The sequence below is a fragment of the Taudactylus pleione genome, unplaced genomic scaffold, assembly GCF_031769625.1.
Source record: "Taudactylus pleione unplaced genomic scaffold, aTauple2 ptg000238l, whole genome shotgun sequence".
Taxonomy (NCBI): domain Eukaryota; kingdom Metazoa; phylum Chordata; class Amphibia; order Anura; family Myobatrachidae; genus Taudactylus; species Taudactylus pleione.
The window spans coordinates 98372-117462 of record NW_028284640.1 but is presented as its reverse complement, the minus strand read 5'-3'; the positions used below and the strand labels follow the sequence as shown (position 1 = coordinate 117462).

General features: G+C 47.7%; 1 protein-coding gene across 1 annotated transcript in view; it reads right to left on the bottom strand.

Annotated features, from left to right (window-relative positions):
• MBOAT2 (membrane bound glycerophospholipid O-acyltransferase 2) overlaps positions 1-19091 on the bottom strand; it is a 92207-nt gene that overhangs the window by 8879 nt on the left and 64237 nt on the right. Inside the window, exon 7 of the mRNA XM_088479528.1 lies at positions 7078-7181. Coding sequence (XP_088335654.1) covers positions 7078-7181 — 104 coding nt within the window. The remainder of the gene's footprint in view (positions 1-7077; positions 7182-19091) is intronic.

The window sequence follows — 19091 nt, the reverse complement described above, 5'->3', positions numbered from 1 at the left end:
TTGTGGTTGGTTTTTGCTACCACAATTTTGCGAGCAGTTCTGGCTATAAAACAACCCAGTGACGTGGTCAATGACGCTGCTGTTTTAATTATGCACACCCATAAAACGCCCGTTTTGACCTTTAAGCACGCCTGCGTTCGGATCTCCACTCCCCATTTTCAAGCACCTTCCCCTGTTACCACCCACATACGTCTCATTCTGTCACTCAAATTGTCCGGCATTCGCTATTTTGCGAGCACATGAATTTCGACCACACTGACTGGTTCGCGCATGCGTATAACGATCCGTACGCATGCGCAGTTGGGCAAACATCGCTCGGAGTGAACGAGAGGCCGCTTACGAGTGGCTCTGAATCAGGGCCTATATTCTATGGTAATAAATGTAACATTGAAAAAAAATATATTAATCACAATAGTTTTTTTTATTACTGATAAAACATTTTCTAGATAAATACATATTATTATTAACATTACTAATAAGTTAGCTGATGTTAAGTTTTAGGGTGTGTATTTCTATTTAAGCAGATTGATCACTCATTGTGACCAAAGTATGGAACCATTACATTATGCAAATACATTCCAAACTGGTAATGAGGATGGCTTAATGGGTTGGGGGTTAGGCTTACAGAGAAGTAATGCGATCAATGCACAGGATTGTACATAGTACCTGCTAGCCCAGTGTACAATGTAGAGCCCAGTGATGGCCAGGAGCATTCAGAGTGTTTTGTACAACATTCTTTTCACCAAAATAGCTCAGAAGTTCGTGCTTCTAAAGATTTTTGTCAAAGACATTTAAATTCTAGACAATTCTGTCAATACAATAATATCTATTTACAGTTACCACTTGTGCACCAGGCAGAGGATAAAATAAGTTAATAATAATGAATTATATGTATAAGGGAATACACCTTCTTCCAGTGACGTGCGGTGAGATCAATGGATGTGGAGGCACACATGGAGATGGGTCTGAGTGCTGGGAGCCTGTCTCACCCCCTACTCACTTTAACTCTCCCCTCACTACACTAAGCTTCAGGGTCCATTGATTCTCCTACCTGCATCACTGTGTCTTCTCTTGTTGCTGCTGACAGAGGGCCTGATTCAGAGCCGCTCGTAAGCGGCCGCTCGTTTGCTCCGAGCGATGTTCACACAACTGCGCATGCGTATGGGTCGTAATGCGCATGCGCCAACCAGTCAGTGCAGTCGGAAATCGAGAGCTCGCAAAATAGCGAGTGCCTGCTAATCTGACAGAATGAGGCCTTTGTGGGTGGTAACAGGGGAAGGTGCTTGAAAACGGGGAGTGGAGATCCGAACGCAGGCGTGCCAAACGGTCAAACCAGGCGTTTTAAGGGTGTGCATAATTAACAAAGCAGCATCACGGCAACGTCTCTTAGCCTGAACTGTTCGCATGATTGCGGTAGGAAAATCCTACCACAAGCACTGCGAGCAGTTCAGACGCCTTTCGATGTACTCGATTAATCTAATAAATAGCGGAGATGACGTAGGATGCGAGCGGCCAGGGGGCGTCTTTACAAAATAGCGAGCGCATGTTTCGTTCGCTCGCTCGCTCAGACATAGAGGCGTCAACAGACTGCAAAGAGCGAGCGCTCAATTTAAATATCCAGACCCTTTTTCTGAACGAGCGAGCGCAAATAGCGTCCGGCTCTGAATCAGGCCCTGAGCTCAGTGAACTCCAATCTTTAAACACTGCAGTGCACTTTCTGGTCACATGACACATCCAAGGTGTCCATCAGTGCTCAAGGCGCGCCCCCCATGTTCAGAGGCATGCCTCGTAGCTCTCTTTCTGTGCAGCTTACTGCCCATGGAGTGGCCCCACCCCCAGCTCTGCAAGTAGTGTCTGACTATACAGAAGCGAGGCTGAGCTGTTGCTGCCTCATCTCTCGTCTCCCTGCAGTCCCCACAAACCTGGTGAGCGATAACTACAAAAATTATTTCAATAAACAAAGAAGATGCTTATAAGATATAAATATATTCTTTGTATTAATAATTTTTACATCAAATCTCTGCCTCCTCCAACTACACGTCCCTGCCTTCTACCCTGTGCAAGTATCTGGCAGAAATCGCCACTACAGGTAGAGAATGCCGCCTCTAGAGTGATGCTCATGTGCGCTGGATGTGCCTGAAATGTTTTTGTTATTACAGAGTACACAGACATGCATTCAGTGCTATGTGAATGATATACAATCACTAAATGCTACTTTTATTTGTCTGCAAATTCATGTATGTTAAACTGTGACGGTCTTTTATACACAGTGGTGGTAGACAGTTGTCGGTTTAACTAATATTCAAGAAAACGTATTGGTTCACTACTTGAGTCCCAGTCATGTCACAGTGTTCTGCACATTACTATTCTGCTTTCTTATGCAAGAAACAACTAAAATACCAGTGTGTGCACTAATCATATCCCAGCTAGACTACTGCAACTTCCTCGCCAGTAGTCTGCCACTGATCAGCTCCACTCCAACCAGTTATGCCTTCAGCAGTCTGACCTTTCCTCTTGTGTCTCCTGCCAGCCACTATGCTTTACTGCTTACTATGCACAGGAAGCTGCACAAACATTCTAGTCCTAACCAGCAAAGCCCACAGGAAAGTCACATGTACTTACAGCTCATGTCAAGGTATTGTCCCATACAGAGCCTCTGTTTTGACCCTCTATTTTCTGGACCACCCTTCGTCATGCCACTAAACACTCGCTGGGTCTTTCAAGCCTTTAATCGCTACATTAAACCTCGCCTATTCCTCATAATAACTTGCTCCACTCACCTGATGTGTTAGAATGTTTCATACTACAATCTTATTTACAATGTAGACAGGGCAAATATTTCAGCTGGGGGCCATTTATCAAGTTTTAGTAAATTTGTCGAGCCGCACAAAAAATATATTTGCCCCTTCCCTCACAGGGGTGTACACTCCTGCCCCCTACATTTTGCACTGCCTTGGAACTCTCTTACATCTGAGCTGTGCGCTAGGAAGTCCTGAGACAGTGCGTAATGATGGAACTGGGAGCACGCGTCCGAGGCAGTGTGTAATAATATACCTGGGAGCATGTGGCTCACATGTAGTGGTGTTGTACTGAGACAGTGTGTACTGAAGAAACCAGGAGCACAAGACTCACATGTAGTGGTGGTGTACTGAGGCAGTGTGTAATGAAGGAACCAGGAGCACAAGGCTCACATGTAGTGGGGGTGTCAGAGGCAGTGTGTACTGAAGGAACCGGGAGCACAAGGCTCACATGTAGTGGGGGTGTCAGAGGCAGTGTGTAATGAAGGAACCGGGAACAGGTGACTCACATGTAGTGGGGGTATCAGAGGCAATGTGTAATGAAGAAAATGGGAGCTTGAGATTCACATGTATTGGTGGTGTACTGAGGCAGTGTGTAATGAAGGAACCGGGAACAGGTGACTCACATGTAGTGGTAGTGTACTGAGGCAGTGTGTAATGAAGGAACCGGGAGCACAAGACTCACATGTAGTGGTGGTGTACTGAGGCAGTGTGTACTGAAGGAAATGGGAGAACGAGACACACATGTAGTGTGTCTGTTCCGAGGCAGTGTGTATTGAAGAACCAGAAGCACGTGACTCACATGTAGTGGGGGCGTTCCGAGGCAGTGTGTAATGAAGGAACCGGGAGCACGAGACTCACATGTAGTGAGGCCATTCCAAGTCAGTGTGTGATGAAAGCACTGGGAGCACAACCTCATGTATAGTGAGGGCGCTCCGAGGCAGTGTGTAATGATGGAACCGGGAGCACGAGACTCACATGTAGTGGTGGTGTACTGAGGCAGTGTGTAATGAAGGAACCAGGAGCACGAGACTGATATGTAGTGGTGGTGTACTTAGGCAGTGTGTAATGATGGAACCGGGAGCACAAGACTCACATGTAGTGGGGGTATACTGAGGCAGTGTGTAATGAAGGAACCGGGAGCACGAGACTCACATGTAGTGGGGGAGTACTGAGGCAGTGTGTAATGAAGGAACCGGGAGCGCAAGACTCACATGTAGTGGTGGTGTACTGAGGCAGTGTGTAATGAAGGAACCGGGAACAGGTGACTCACATGTAGTGGGGGTGTACTGAGGCAGTGTGTAATGAAGGAACCGGGAACAGGTGACTCACATGTAGTGGGGGTATCAGAGGCAATGTGTAATGAAGGAAATGGGAGCTTGAGATTCACATGTATTGGTGGTGTACTGAGGCAGTGTGTAATGAAGGAACCGGGAGCACGAGACTCACATGTAGTGGGGGTGTTCTGAGGCAGTGTGTAATGAAAGAACCAGGAGCACAACTTCATATATGGTGAGGGCATTCTGAGGCAGTGCATAATGAGAAACCGGGAACATGCGTCTCACATGTAGTGGCGGTGTTCCAAGGAGGTGTCTAATGAAGGAACTGGGAGCACGCAACTCACATGGAGTTTCGAGACAGTACGAAGGAACCCAAAACGTGCAGATCACATGTAATGAGGGCATTCCAAGGCAGTGTATAATGAAGAAACCGGGAACACGTGATTCACATGTAGTGAGGGTGTTCCGAGGCAGTGCGTAATGAAGGAACCAGGAGCACAAGGCCCACATGTAATGAAGGAGTTCCGAAGTTAAATATTATCCTGCAGCTCAATTGCATCACTTTCTGGCCTGGAGATGCCCAAATGGCACCCACCGCTGGGTTGATCTAGAGGAAGCCTCATCTAGGATGGAGCGAGCACCTTAAACTATCGCCTTCTCTCTCCTTCGGAGATAGTGTGGGTAATAATCGAGCCTGCACATCCCTAGTAATAATAGGTAATAACAGATAATCATTCAATTGTCTCCTTCACATTTCAGCTCTAAGCTACCATCTGACATTAGAAAAGGAAAAAGAGGTTCCTATTTGGGACTTTGCCTCTACTTCCCCTACCTGTGTGAGCACAAGCGATCTGATATAAAATTCTGTATGGTTGGTATATAACCCATTCAAAACTTCAAAAAGTCTATATCTGTTGTTTGTGCTGGAGGGGCTTTGGGCAAGAGGTACCCTGCTTCATTTATTTATACAGGTCATTTTTGGTCCTGATCACGTATACCTAATTTAAAACAGCAGTCGATGCCCATTATTTTTCAGGCAGACTACTATATGGGCCCTATAAAATGTGGGACCGATGACAACATATTTTTTTAGAGTAATCCCAACTATTTATGTACAATCTCTTGCAATGACACCGAACATAGAAAAGTAAGTTGCCCAAGGTCATAGCACAATATTTTATTTTATACCAGCTATTTACAGTACATAGCGCACACATATTCTGCCGCGCTTTATAGAGTATTGTGAACATTTACTTCAAGCTCTGCCCCAGTGGAGCTGAGAGTCCTGTGCCAGCTCCGCCCCCGTAGCGCAATCATTGCGTGATGTAAGTGCAGCTCAGATCGGGCATCCTGAGGACGCCTGGTTAACTGGACAGAGGGCTTGATTCAGAGCCGCTCGTAAGCGGCCGCTCGTTTGCTCCGAGCGATGTTCGCACAACTGCGCATGCGTATGGGTTGTAATACGCATGCGCGAACCAGTCATTGCGGTCGGAAATTGTGTGCTCGCAAAATAGCGAATGCCTGCTAATTTGAGTGACAGAATGTGGCGTTTGTGGGTGGTAACAGGGGAAGGTGCTTGAAAACGCGGAGTGGAGATCCGAACGCAGGCGTGCCAAACGGTCAAAACTGGCGTTTTAAGGGTGTGCATAATTAACAAAGCAGCGTCATCGACCACGTCACTTGGTTGTCTTTTAGCCTGAACTGCTCGCATGATTGCGGTAGGAAAATGTTACCACAAGCACTGCGATCAGTTCATACGCCTTTCGATGTACTCGATTAATCAAATAAATAGCGGAGATGACGTAGGATGCGAGTGGCCAGGGGGCGTTTTTTTAAAAATAGCGAGCGCATGTTTCGTTCGCTCGTTCAGACAAAGAGGCGTCAACAGACCGCAAAGAGCGAGCGCTCTATTTAAATATCCGGCCCCTTTTTCTGAACGAGCGAGCGCAAATAGCGTCCGGCTCTGAATCAGGCCCAGAGTGCGCCCATCACTGCACAAGTGATTCCGACTGCAAGTTGCCGATCCAGGCACCCTGCCAGCCAAAAGCAAGGACAGCGGTGCCGCCCACAGAGCCACTGCACTTTGTATGGCAGTAGCAGTCGCACACCCCTAGCTAAGAGCTAATTTTTTTTTTTTTTTTTTTTCAGGAGCCAATTAAGCGACCAGTACATTTTTGGAGTGTGGGTGGAAACCAGTGTACCCAATGATACCCACGCAAGCATAGAGAGAATATACAAACTCCACACAGTTAGGGCCATGGTGGGAATTGAAACCAGGACCTCAGTGCTGTGAGGCAAGTAATGCTAACTATCACACCATCCGTACTGCCCAATCAAGTATCTCTTGCGTATGCATGATCAGGAAATGCTTCACCAATCTATCTTTCTCCCTTTCCTGCAAAATTGGTATTTCCAAAACGGCATGGTTAGATTTTAGGTTTGGGCTGGGGAGAAAATCTGACCCACAATCATCTTGATCAGCAACATGAATAATGTAACTCTCCTCTTATAAAGAAAGAGCTTCTGGTCTGCCATGCATACCTCCTAACCATCCCGATTTTGGTGGGACAGTCCCAATTTGAGGGTGGTGTCTGGCTGAAATATTTGGAATTGCTCTGCCCGCCAAATCCCCAGTCCTGTCTCACACTCACAATGTTGTTCGGTAAAGTCTAGGATGTAAGGGGGCTGAAACAGAAGTTCTACCAGGACCTCCAGGGTGCTATTACTAGGAAATGTAACTATAAGACCCATGTCATGGTTAGTTTGGGGGTCAATGCAGTTTTTATCAAATTGACTCATACAGAAAGTACTAGTAGAGGTTCTGATGAGATACTGCAAGTGAGTTACCTCAATTATAATGAACCAAGACCAAGGCAATGTAGTAGCGTGGTCATTATGTATCCATCAACCATTGTAACTTGGCACCTGACACATGAATACTCAGCTTGTCCTGCCATGAGCAAAAACTTACATGGCCAGTATTGGCCATAGCGACTTACCTCTATGTTTTTAATGTTCAAATTTGAAACCAGATCCCAGTCCTCGTTCCCATGTTTGTCGTAACCTTGGAAACCGAAACCTGCAGCGTTATTGATCGCATCCGCTGAAAGGAGAAATGTAACAAGCAATGTCACACATGTTAAGCAATAAGTGCAAACGTCAACATATACTGCTATTTTCTAGGACTAGCTTATGCTACAACTTTAAATGATACGCTAAGTACATAAGGATCACTGTTTACAAAGTTGATATTCTAGGTCTATAAATATTATTATTACATATACTGCCATTTTCTAGGACTAGCTTATGCTACAACACTTTAAATGATATGCTAAAGTACATAAGGATCACTGTTTACAAAGTTGATATTCTAGGTCTATAAATATTATTATTACATATAAATAATATGATTATATGCATAGAATACAATAACGATGCGAAGTTGAATGTAAGCATGTTTGTGTAATGTATATTTCATGTATTGCCATTTCATATGCTTAGAAGACACATGCACAAATATGTGGTTATAGAAACCCAGACACATTCTCCAAGTCCAGTAAGGGCAGAGATATAGCGCCCATACAGACCAGCACATGTGCGAGTATGTACATTGCCAGTTAGGATGCGGAGGAGATGTGCACAGCTCTGCATAGGGGCGGTGGCACCCTATTTTTCCACGCACTTTCCTTTTGAGTAATTTACGCCCATTGTCCATTTTACTGCTAACTCTGCACCAGCACAAATACCTGTATAACCAGGGGTTCCCAAACTGGGTGCCGTGGCTCCATGGGGTGCCACAGGGCACTTGTAGGGGCGCCACGGGTTGATGGTCCAGTAGCAAAACAAATTAATTACAGTCAACAATGTAATAGGCAGAACTAATGCTCACCACCATATAATTTAACCTAGGGATGTAAGGTAAGCACAAGTTACGGAATTTAATCACTTTTACTTATACCTCTTTCCACAGGCCAAAATACCCGGGTAGCGGCTCAGTGGAAAAGGCTCCTAGGAAAAAGTCCCGGTCGATTGACCCAGCATTTCTTCCCGGGTCTCAAGCAGGGTTTTACGCAGGTACAACCCTGGTCAGGCTCAGTGTAAACGGATAACCCAGGTCTTCCGACCCAGGACTTGTTTACCGCATGGCGATTGGCTGGTATTCGGAAGCTGTCTGTGACAGCTGTCACCGGGGAGGGACTACAGCCTCCCCCATTGATCCGGACCGTTCTGGTTTTTACCCCATCCCTGCTTCATACGGGGAGGCTGTAATCTCTCCTTCCCCAGAGACAGCCATCACAGACATCCTCCCGAATGACACCTTCCCTGGAACGGACCCCCTCGCCTGGTCGCTGGTCTGATGTACAAGGGAGATCTGGAGTTTCCGGCGCTTGGTGATGACATCATTTCCAAGCGCTGGCACTGCACCCGTGTGCAGTGTGTGAACAGCACCGACCTGGGATATTCCAGTGGAAATGGGGTAAATCTCGGGTCTGACCTGTCTTGGAACCGTTTTCCAAATTCCGGGTCAGACCTGGTATTTTGATGGAAAAGGGGTATAAATCTAAAAAACAAATTCCTAGATGTGCCATGAGAAAAATGCTAATACTCCAGGGTGCCGTGATATAAAAGGGTTTGTGAGCCACTGGTATAAACAATGAGCTCTGATGTCACGGTTTACAATTGGTGAGATGTATTTGGCATCACTATGGTGAACATTGGGAAACCTTGTGTATTATAAGGTGTAATGTCCCCCCTTACTGTAATTATGGATATAAGAAGTCAACTATGATGTCAATGACCAGAATAAAAGTGTACGGCCTACAGGTTTGTGTATTTATGGGGTCACAGAACTCCTCACCGGCTTATAGTACCCATATAATTCACAGAAGGGAGTAATTATGGGAAGTAGAAATACAGGACGTTGACATGCACAGAGGTTATAAAGGAAAATCAAGGAATTAAGTGAAAGATGAGGAAGATCGTGATCAAGCCAATTAATGTAAATGAAAGATCTGTCCTTATCTGTCTAGTGTAACAAGAGATAAATATGGTTTTCTACAACGCCCAAACGACATCCGATCACTGCGCTCAGCTCTGCAGGGCAGAGTTTTCCTGCATAATGATAACAGGTCAGAGCTAATCCCTGACTTTCCTGCACAGCATACACAAAGCCAACACAACCTCTGCAGACTTCAGCTAGGTGTAGCCAGGATGGAGATTCATTCCCAGACTAATTACATCATTCTGCACAGCTAGATTCCACAATTTGGCAAAAGCATCTAAATGTGACATTCCTCTGACCTAATCCTCCGTGTGCAGTGTAACAGCCCCAATCCTGTCTTGGTGGGGAAATAAGATAATATAATAGAAAGATACATAGGAATATAAAGGAAATACAAGCATCGGGGCTGATTCAGATTTGGGAATAGAGAGAGAGATAGCACCTGTGTACCTGGGTAAACCATATCGCAATGCAAGGGGTGTAAATACATACATTTTTTTGCATGTAGGGTAAATACTGGCTGCTTTTACATGTAGCCCACAAATACTGCACAGCTTTATTATCACTCTACAATTTAGATGTCAGTTTGGAAACACTCCTCCCAAATCTAAATCTCTCTGCACATTTTAAATCAGTGCAGCATGGTGTCACCAAGATGATGAGTTGAGAGAGATATCTCTCGCTATTCCCAAGTCTGAATCAGGCCCTTAGTCTTTAGTGGTGCTTTTCTTTTATGACGATTTAGCCAAGAAGAATTGGCCGAGCTGTTCAGGATGAGTATTTATATGTGAATAAGCTGTGTAATGTACATACAGATAGATCTCACAGGTCCTGATTCAGCAAGGAACGCACGGATGCAGACGCACGCAATTGGCCGCTGCGAGAAAATGGTAATGATTGCATACGCACGGCAATCGCAGCACAAAGATGCAGACGCCCAGAGAAAACATTGGGAACATCGGATCCGCACGCAGACTAAAGGTAGACCTGACCCTGCCGCAGGATGGGTCCAGCATCTCAGTGGCTAATTTCCCGCATGCCCCTGTAACAGGGTGCCAACGCACTGGCACGCCTGCGTTCAGCCGACCACTCCCCGTATCCACCCACAAACGGCACTTCCTGTCAATCACTTTTCCCTGGGTCTGAGTATCCACAGCGCTTGCTTTTGCGGACGCAGTGAGGGGTTTGCGCACTGCGACCCAGATGCATGCACAGACCGCGAACATTAACCGATTGCGCGCGCTTGCACACGAGCGTTCCTTACCGAATCAGAATTAGGAACACTTCCTAATTCCGTTGTATAACTCTTACCCCTCGCCTCATCTCCTCATTTATAGATCCTGTTGGTCACCAGCTATCAATCTATTGACAAATACTTCTGACAATGTCAGCTATGGACAGGGTGGACTTTTTTTTTATTAAATAGTCAGTACATAGGTTACATCCTTGGGCAGTGTTGGCTAACCTTGACACTCCAGCTGTTGTGGAACTATATATCCCAGCATGCCCTGCCACAGTTTTAGCATGCCCTAATAGCAAAACTGTAGCAGTGCATGCTGGGTTATGTAGTTCCATAACAGCTGGAGTGTCAAGGTTAGCCAACACTGTCCTTGGGTCATGTAAAAAGGGATTTTAATATGTGACATTACAGAATATTTGGCCAATGCATTGGAAAACAATTATAATGTACAGAGTAGCCAATATATAAATAGTACAAGAGATATATATACTTAGGTTTTACCACTTGTGAAATACTGAGAAAATAACATGTAAATGTTCTTTAACGTGTTTATGTTGTGGATGGATAGATGGGGGGACAATAAGAGAGTTATGGGGGTTACATGGGAGTCTGAGGCAACACTAGAATATTCCTATACACTAACCGCTTGTGTCAGTATGTTTAGTGATGAACTGAATGAATAACCATGTGTGAGACATCATACAAGTAGGACAAACAGTCTGTTTGAGGGATCCCCCTGGGGGCAGGTCTGCAGTGAAGATACCACAGGCTGCATATTTCAGTGAATTTGTGGGACTTCTTGTTAATGCATGATGTTTTCCATTGGCAACTTTGCTATATACCTTGGGCCAGATGCAATTACACGCGAGCTGTTACCTGCACATTTATCAGCAAGTTAAGGCTAGGAGCAGAATCAGCCTTCTGTGAGCTAAAGCGTAAAACGATAGTAAGCCATTCCAGCCCGATAGTAAGCCATTCCAGCCTGATAGTAAGCCATTCCAGCCCGATAGTAAGCCATTCCAGCCCGATAGTAAGCCATTCCAGCCTGATAGTAAGCCATTCCAGCCTGATAGTAAGGCATTCCAGCCCGATAGTAAGCCATTCCAGCCTGATAGTAAGGCATTCCAGCCCGATAGTAAGCCATTCCAGCCCGATAGTAAGCCATTCCAGCCCGATAGTAAGCCATTCCAGCCTGATAGTAAGCCATTCCAGCCTGATAGTAAGGCATTCCAGCCTGATAGTAAGCCATTCCAGCCCGATAGTAAGGCATTCCAGCCCGATAGTAAGCCATTCCAGCCCGATAGTAAGCCATTCCAGCCCGATAGTAAGCCATTCCAGCCTGATAGTAAGGCATTCCAGCCTGATAGTAAGGCATTCCAGCCCGATAGTAAGGCATTTCAGCCCGATAGTAAGGCATTCCAGCCTGATAGTAAACCATTCCAGCCTGAAGACAGTGTGAATTAAACACACTGTAACGTTGGATACTATTATACTGTATTCTGTAGTTGTTGTTACTCAGTCCTGAGTGCTGCTGTCTCTGGTCTTGTGTATGTTTATACTTATTGTAATTGGCAAAAACAAGCAATCACAGCCATGCAGAAATACTAGTAGCAATGCAAAAAAAATACAGTACTATGGCCCTCATTCAGAGCCGCTCGTTAGCGGCAGTACGCTCGTTCCGAGCGATGTTTGCACATCTGCGCATGCGTACGGTTTTTAGTACGCATGCGCGAACCAGTCAGTGCGGCCAAAAATCGTTTGTACGCTATATAGCGAGTGCCTGCTATTTTGAGTGACAGAATGAGGCGTATGTGGGTGGTAACAGGGGAAGGTGCTTGAAAATGGGGAGTGGAGATCCGAACGCAGGCGTGCTTAAAGGTCAAAACGGGCGTATTATGGGTGTGCATAATTAATACAGCAGCGTCATTGACCACGTCACTGTGTTTTTTTATAGCCAGAACTGCTCGCAAATTTGTGGTAGCAAACACCAACCACAAGAATAGCGAGCAGTTCATACGCTGCTCGATGTACTCGATTAATCTAATAAATAGCGGACATGACGTATGGTGCGAGCGGCCAGGGGGCGTTTTTAACAAATAAACGAGCGTATGTTTTGCTCGCTCGTTCAGACTTAGAGGTGTGAACAGACTGCAATTTGCGAACGGATCATTTGAATAGCCACCCCTTGTTTTTGAACGAACGACCGCAAATAGCGAACGGCTCTGAATGAGGGCCTATGCTCTAAAGCAGGGGTGGCCAACCCACGACTCTCGGGCCGCATGCAGCTCTTTTGTGTCTCCCTTGTGGCTCCTGGGTCTCGGCTCGGCATGCCCACAGTGGTACTGAGAACGCTGGTCTCTGAAGCGATCAGAGGCCAGCGTTCAAAGTAATGCAGTGCACGGGTAACGTTATGACATCACCCACGATGTGAGGAGCCCGCGCGCCCGCAGGCAGCGGAAACGGCAGCAGCAGCGACGGCAGGACTCGGGAGCCCTGACTGCGTGGAGCGGTGCCAGCAGAAGACAGGTAAGTTTCTTCATAGGGGTGTGGAGACGGAGCTAGTACTGGGGGCACTACCTTAGGGGGCACAACTACAGGGAGCATTGCTTAATGGGAACAATTACAGGGGGCATTGCAGAAGGGGCACAACTACTGGGGGCATTGCATAAAGGCCACAACTTGGGGCATTGCTTAATGGGCACAAGTACAGGGGGCATTGCAGAAGGGGCACAACTACGGGGGGCATTGCATAATGGGCACAGCTACAGGAGGCATTGCATAAGGGTCACAACTACTGGGGGCATTGCTTAATGGGCACAACTACAGGGGGGCACTGCATATGGGTCACAACTACAGGGGCGGCACAGCATAATGGGCACTGGCTTTCTCAATGTATTTTATGTGGTTCTTGATTTTCAATATGTATTTTATTTGGATGTTTATTTTAAATGTATTTTATGTTGATCTGGCTTGTTCTGTGTATTTTAGGTGAACTTGGCTATTTCAATGTTTTTTATATTGCTCTGGCAACAGTGAAAAAATTATATTGGGAACTTTATGTAAATTGTGTATTTTCAATGTGCTGGGCTTGCCGCCAGCGTGACTACAAACGGGGGTGTGACACAAGGTCATGCTCCTGCGAATGTCATACAAAAGGCGTGCGCACAAAAAAGGGGGCGTGGTCTTGTGACAGCTAGGTCACGCCCCAATTTTACAGGCACACATGCGATCAGCTCTTCAACTTGACCACAGATATCTTTGGGCTCTTTGCCTCTGATTGGTTGGCCACCTCTGCTCTAAAGAATCATTGACAGAACATTAAAATGGTTAAATGACTGCAACACAGTTAAAAATATGAGATATGGTAAGAACTTACCCTTGTTATCTCTATTTCTACGAAGTCCATAGGGTTCCACAGGATACCTTGGGGTATAGGCGATGGCGGCAGACATCCAGGCACCACAGAGTTAAATTTTCAGCCTCCCAGGATGCACTGGGGTCCCTCTCCTATACCCCGCCCCCGAGCCTCAGGCCCCTCAGTTTCGTAACAAGCCATAGGCCGGAGCAGGAGCAAAAAAGAGAGAGAAGACAGTCTGGAACACACAAGAATCACATTCTCACCAGAAGGAGACGGAGAAACCAGTGACCAGATCAAAGCCCATCTGCAGTACAGGTGCGACAGGGGGGGAGTCCTGTGGAACCCTATGGACTTCGTAGAAATAGAGATAACAAGGGTAAGTTCTTACCATATCTCATATTTTCTACTTCAGGGTCCATAGGGTATCCACAGGATACCTTGGGGATGTCCCAAAGCAGTATCCTTTAAGGGTGGGGACGCTCCTGTGCTGTAAGGAGAATCCGCCGCTGAAAGGAAGCATCCTGAGAGGCGAAGGTATCAAAAGCATAATACCTTACAAAAATATGGACAGATGACCACGTGGCTGCCAATCACCGCTGAGGCGCGACGTCGAGCTGCCCACGAAGGACCCACAGACCTAGTGGAAGAGCTTTAATAGAGGATGGAACAGGAAGACCTGTGAATCCATCCTGCCAAAGTTAGCGTAGTGGCAGGCCAACCCTTTTTATGGAAATCAGAAAGGACAAAACCGAGAGTCTGATTTCCTAAATGGACTGGTACGGTCAACTTAAATTCTTAGCGCCCGTATCACAGCCAAATAGGCCTCACCAGCAGACAGGACTGGGGAAGTAAAGGCAAGCACTGCCCTGTTCCTAGGAAAGATGAGAAAAAGGGAGGTCTACATGACAGAGCCTCCCATTCTGAGATCCTACTGGCCAAATTAAGAGCCAGAAGGAAAACAGTCCTAGCCGTAAGCCATTTGAAATCCACTGAGCCCAGTGGATCAAATGGCGGTCCTCAGAGAGCCCTAAGGACCACAGCCAAATCCCAAGGAGCCACAGGTGGAACAAAGGGATGCTGAATATAACGTACACCCTGCACAAAGGTGCGGACATCAGGAAGAGTAGCAATCCTACACTGAAACCATACTAACAGGGCAGAAACCTGCACCTTCAGGTAAGCAAGGCGAAGACCGTTATCTAAGCCCACCTGTAGGAAAGCCAACCTGTGGATATCCGGAATACCCGAGGAGCCTAGCCTCTAGGGCGACACCTGAAAGAAAGTATACCATACCTAATGGTAAATTCTTGCAGATAAAAACTTCCGAGCTCTTAGCATGGACAGAGCCCCTGTTAACTATAGAGCTGGAAAAACTCCTAGACCTTAAGAGGGCAGTCTCCACCGCCACACCGTCAAGGACAGACAACCCAGGTCTGGGTATCAGCCAGGATCCTGAGACAACAGGTCCGGGCGTAGAGGCAACAGCTTCGGAGTGTTAACTGAGAGGCTCCGAAGATCTGAGTAATAGTGCCATCTGGCCTACGCTGGAGCTATCAGCAGGAGCGTGCCTCCTTCTTGCTATTACTGGAGGAAGAAGGGATAACGGAGGGACGAGGTACACAACTTGGAAGGTCCACTGGACCTACCTAAGTCTATCAGAAGAGTCTCATCTCTGAAAGGCTCCACTTGTTCACCAGAAAATTGAACACCTCCTGATAAAGAGGACATTTCCCTGAATGCACGTCTTGACGGCTGAGAAAGCCTGCTTTCCATCTGAGGATTCCTGAATGAACACTGCCGATGACGGCAGGGATATAGCCTTCCACCCAAGCCAGAATTCGGGACACCATTGTTAGTGTCGCCTGACTTTGGGAACCTCCTAGGTGGCTTACATAAGCCATCATGATGGCGTTGTCAGACTGTACCTGCACGGTATTTCCGTGGAGGACCTGTCCTGCATGCTGGAGAACCTTGAATACTGCTCAGAGTTCTCAGATGTTTATGGGAAGCGCAAAAACTACTGGTGTCCACCTGCCCTGGAACAAGTGTGGACCCGTCACTGCTTCCCAGCCACGGATACTGGCGTCCGTCTTCAGAAGGACCCTGTCCGCAATCCCAAAGGGGGTGCCCCTTGTTTAGGTGAGCTTTCTGCAGCCACCAGGCCAGAGAGAGACAAACCTCCAGGGAAAGCCTATTGACTTTATCCTATGGGGCAACCCATCCCATCCGGAGAGGATCAAGTTCTTTAGAGTGAAGCTGGGTACTCCACCATGTCGAACAGCGACATCCTGGAACCCACATTGCCAATTGAATAGACACTCGGCGACTCTGCATTACAGGCAAAGGTACGCAGTTGCCTGCAGAGATCTTTTCCTCAATCACAAAGATCCTCAGATGTTGGGATATGGAGCATCCTCTGTGAAGAATCAGAGAGGACCATTTCCAGTTTATCAGTCAGCCCTAACGTAGCAACACAGATATTGTCCGTTGCATATGGCACTGAAGTATCTCTGGAGACCGTGGTAACAACAGGAGGTTACTCGGATAGGGTAACAAGCGGACCCCCTGCATCCGCAGGTGGGCTGCCATAACTACCATGACCCTGGTAAACCGTGAGGCGCGGAGGCCAGACCAAGGGGCAATGCCAGAAACTGGAAACGCTTATCGACCACTGCAAACCTGAGGAAAACACTGGTGCGCTAAGATAAGAGGGATATTCAGGTAGTCACCCTGAATATATCCAACGACACCACAAAATTCCCAGGCTCCATTGAATGATGGAATGCAGGGTCCCTCTCCCGAACCGAGGAACCCTTAAGAATTTGTTGAAGGATTTGAGGTTGAGAATGTCCTGGTAAGCCCCATTGGGTGTCTGTACCAGAAAGAGGATGGAGTAATACCTCGTTCCCCTTTGGGGCAACGGAATAGGTACTATAACTCCTGCCTGGAGCATAGAGTGTAACACCCTCAAAAATTACAGGGCCTTGTCCTGAATTGACAGAAGACCTGTAACGAAAAACCGTCTGGGAGGCTTTTACCGGGAAGAGAGGACATACCTTCAAGAAAATACTTCTCTTACCCCAGTGTCCGTGGTGGTCAGACACCAGCACTGGGCGAACTGGAGAAGCCGGCCTCCAACTCTGGGGGCTCCCGAGAGGAGGCCCGTCCCGTGAGGCTGAAGGCTTATAGTCCAACTTGGGAGTAGGACGTCTTGTACTCTAAGCCTGTTCTTATGGCTGAGCAGATTTCCTGGCTACTGACTGTCTTGGAAAGCTGTATTTTAGACTTACCCTGGCCTCACAGGGCCGAAAAGACAAAGTCCCAGACCCTGATGGGACTGTAGCCGATGGCAGACACGCAGACGTAGCTGCTGCCTGCAGGGCCACAATTGCGTCCAGACGAGGGCCAAACAGGACTTGTCCCGTAAAAGGCAAAGCATTCCAAATGGAATCTGCGTCCGCTTTCCAAGAGCGCAACCACAGGGAGCGGCAAGCCGCTACTGCTGCCGAGGAGATTCTGGAAAGGAGTAGGCTATATGTAAGACCGTCTCATTATGAACGTGGCAAAGTCTCTGAGAATTTGCCACTATCCACCTGCTCTGCTGGAGAGTCAGTGTGCAGAGATCCAGTTACCTACTCAGTGTTCCATGGCTCTGGCCCCCCAGCACATGGCCATAGCCGGCCTGGAAGCCCCTCCAGCAAGGGAATATTGGATTTTAGATATATTTGCACCTTGCAATCTGGAACCTCTTTCAAAGAGGACCTGGAGGGCATGGGCAACGTAGCACTCCTCACTAGGCGTGTAACATGAGAATCTACCCGTAACTCCCATTCGGAAATGTAATTATCCGCAAAAAGGTATGCAAAAGGTCAACCGTTTTTGAGGCTGGAACCGCTTACCCGGAATTTCCACGCCTCCTCTAAATGATCCACCTGACCAGATAGAGGAATTACAGTGGCAACACCCTTATCCTTAAAGAAGGCATATTTGGATTTAGCCACGGGGGATATGTAATAACCAAAGCCGCACGGACTGCCCGTAGAAGGCCAGGTATATAGACTTTAGACCCAGACTACGCCTCCTTTGCACTAAGGGGCTCGTGTCTGAAAAAGTCAATAATGTCACCGTCATCAGACGTCATGTCTTAACCCGTCTGAGACCCGAAAGGCCGTTTAGAAGGCCGAAATGGTGACTCCCCCTGTAAAACGTCCATCAGGTGCTATACCATTTGGACAATAAATTCACCCACACAGGCTCCTGCGAGACCTGGGGGGGCGAAAAGCAGGATACACTGGGGTACCATCAACTGTCCAGGGACCCCTGCATGTGATGAGACCACCACAGGCTGCGATAACCCCTATGGGGAAACGCAGGGGGCGTTGCCCACAAAGGCTGTAAGCATCTTAGCCAGCCGAGGGCGGTCCCCTTTTTTTGTGCAGGCACAGTGACAGAAATGGGGCGTGATATATAATACAACATGCCCTCCATAAACCCTCAGCGTCTACATATCCCTCCGCTAACTGCACATGATATCAGTACATTATAGCTGGAAGGGGATATCCTCGTTCACTTTCCGACATGAGGAGTGTGAACGGAGCGTATGTGACCTCCCACACAGAAAAACCACGTTTACTGTGAGGTAATAAACACCCTGCGACACCGCACCGCAAGGGCTGTAGCAGAAGATCAGGGATAGGAAAAGGCTGACAGTCAGAAATGAAAGTACAGGCAAACAGCGCTAGCATTTAAGTCACATACAATGCACAGGTAACATCCTGCATTACAAGCACTGCGATCAACTACACAGACCAGAGCCTGGTAGGAAACAGTGCTGCATACACTGACCTTAATTGAAGGAGAGGTATGCGGGGGACCGGGACCGCAATGGCATCTGTATCAGCTTCCAGCAGCGTTTGCCATCCCCAGCACATGTAGTGAGAAAATGGCCACCGAGGAGCAGAGAGAAGGCAGGGCCCGGGGGAGGGGCGCTGACACAGCCTGCTCAGACCGCTGTGGAATGGCACTGTGCAGCGGGGGAGACGCCGGCTGTGAGACAGGGAAGGCGTTCTCCCCTGGCGTGCTATTAACCCCTGGGACGCCGCGCTGTACCGCACATGCTGCGGCCCGCTGTCCCTGGTGGTCTAGTGCAAGGCGCAGGATCAGTACCTGGCCCCACGCGCAGCCGGTCCCCAGGGAGCCCCCTGCCTGGAGACCAAACAGGGCTGTGTTACCGGCGGGTGCCCACCGCGGGATCCCGCCGCTTACCTTGTTCCCCGTGCATCCGGCCACAGTCCAGGTAGACGGAGATCACCGCTAGCTGTGACCCCAGCTACCTACCAGCATCCCCGGATCGGTACCGGCGTTCTGGTACCGGCGGGGTGTAGGAGTGACAGCATGGACGTCAATACTGACT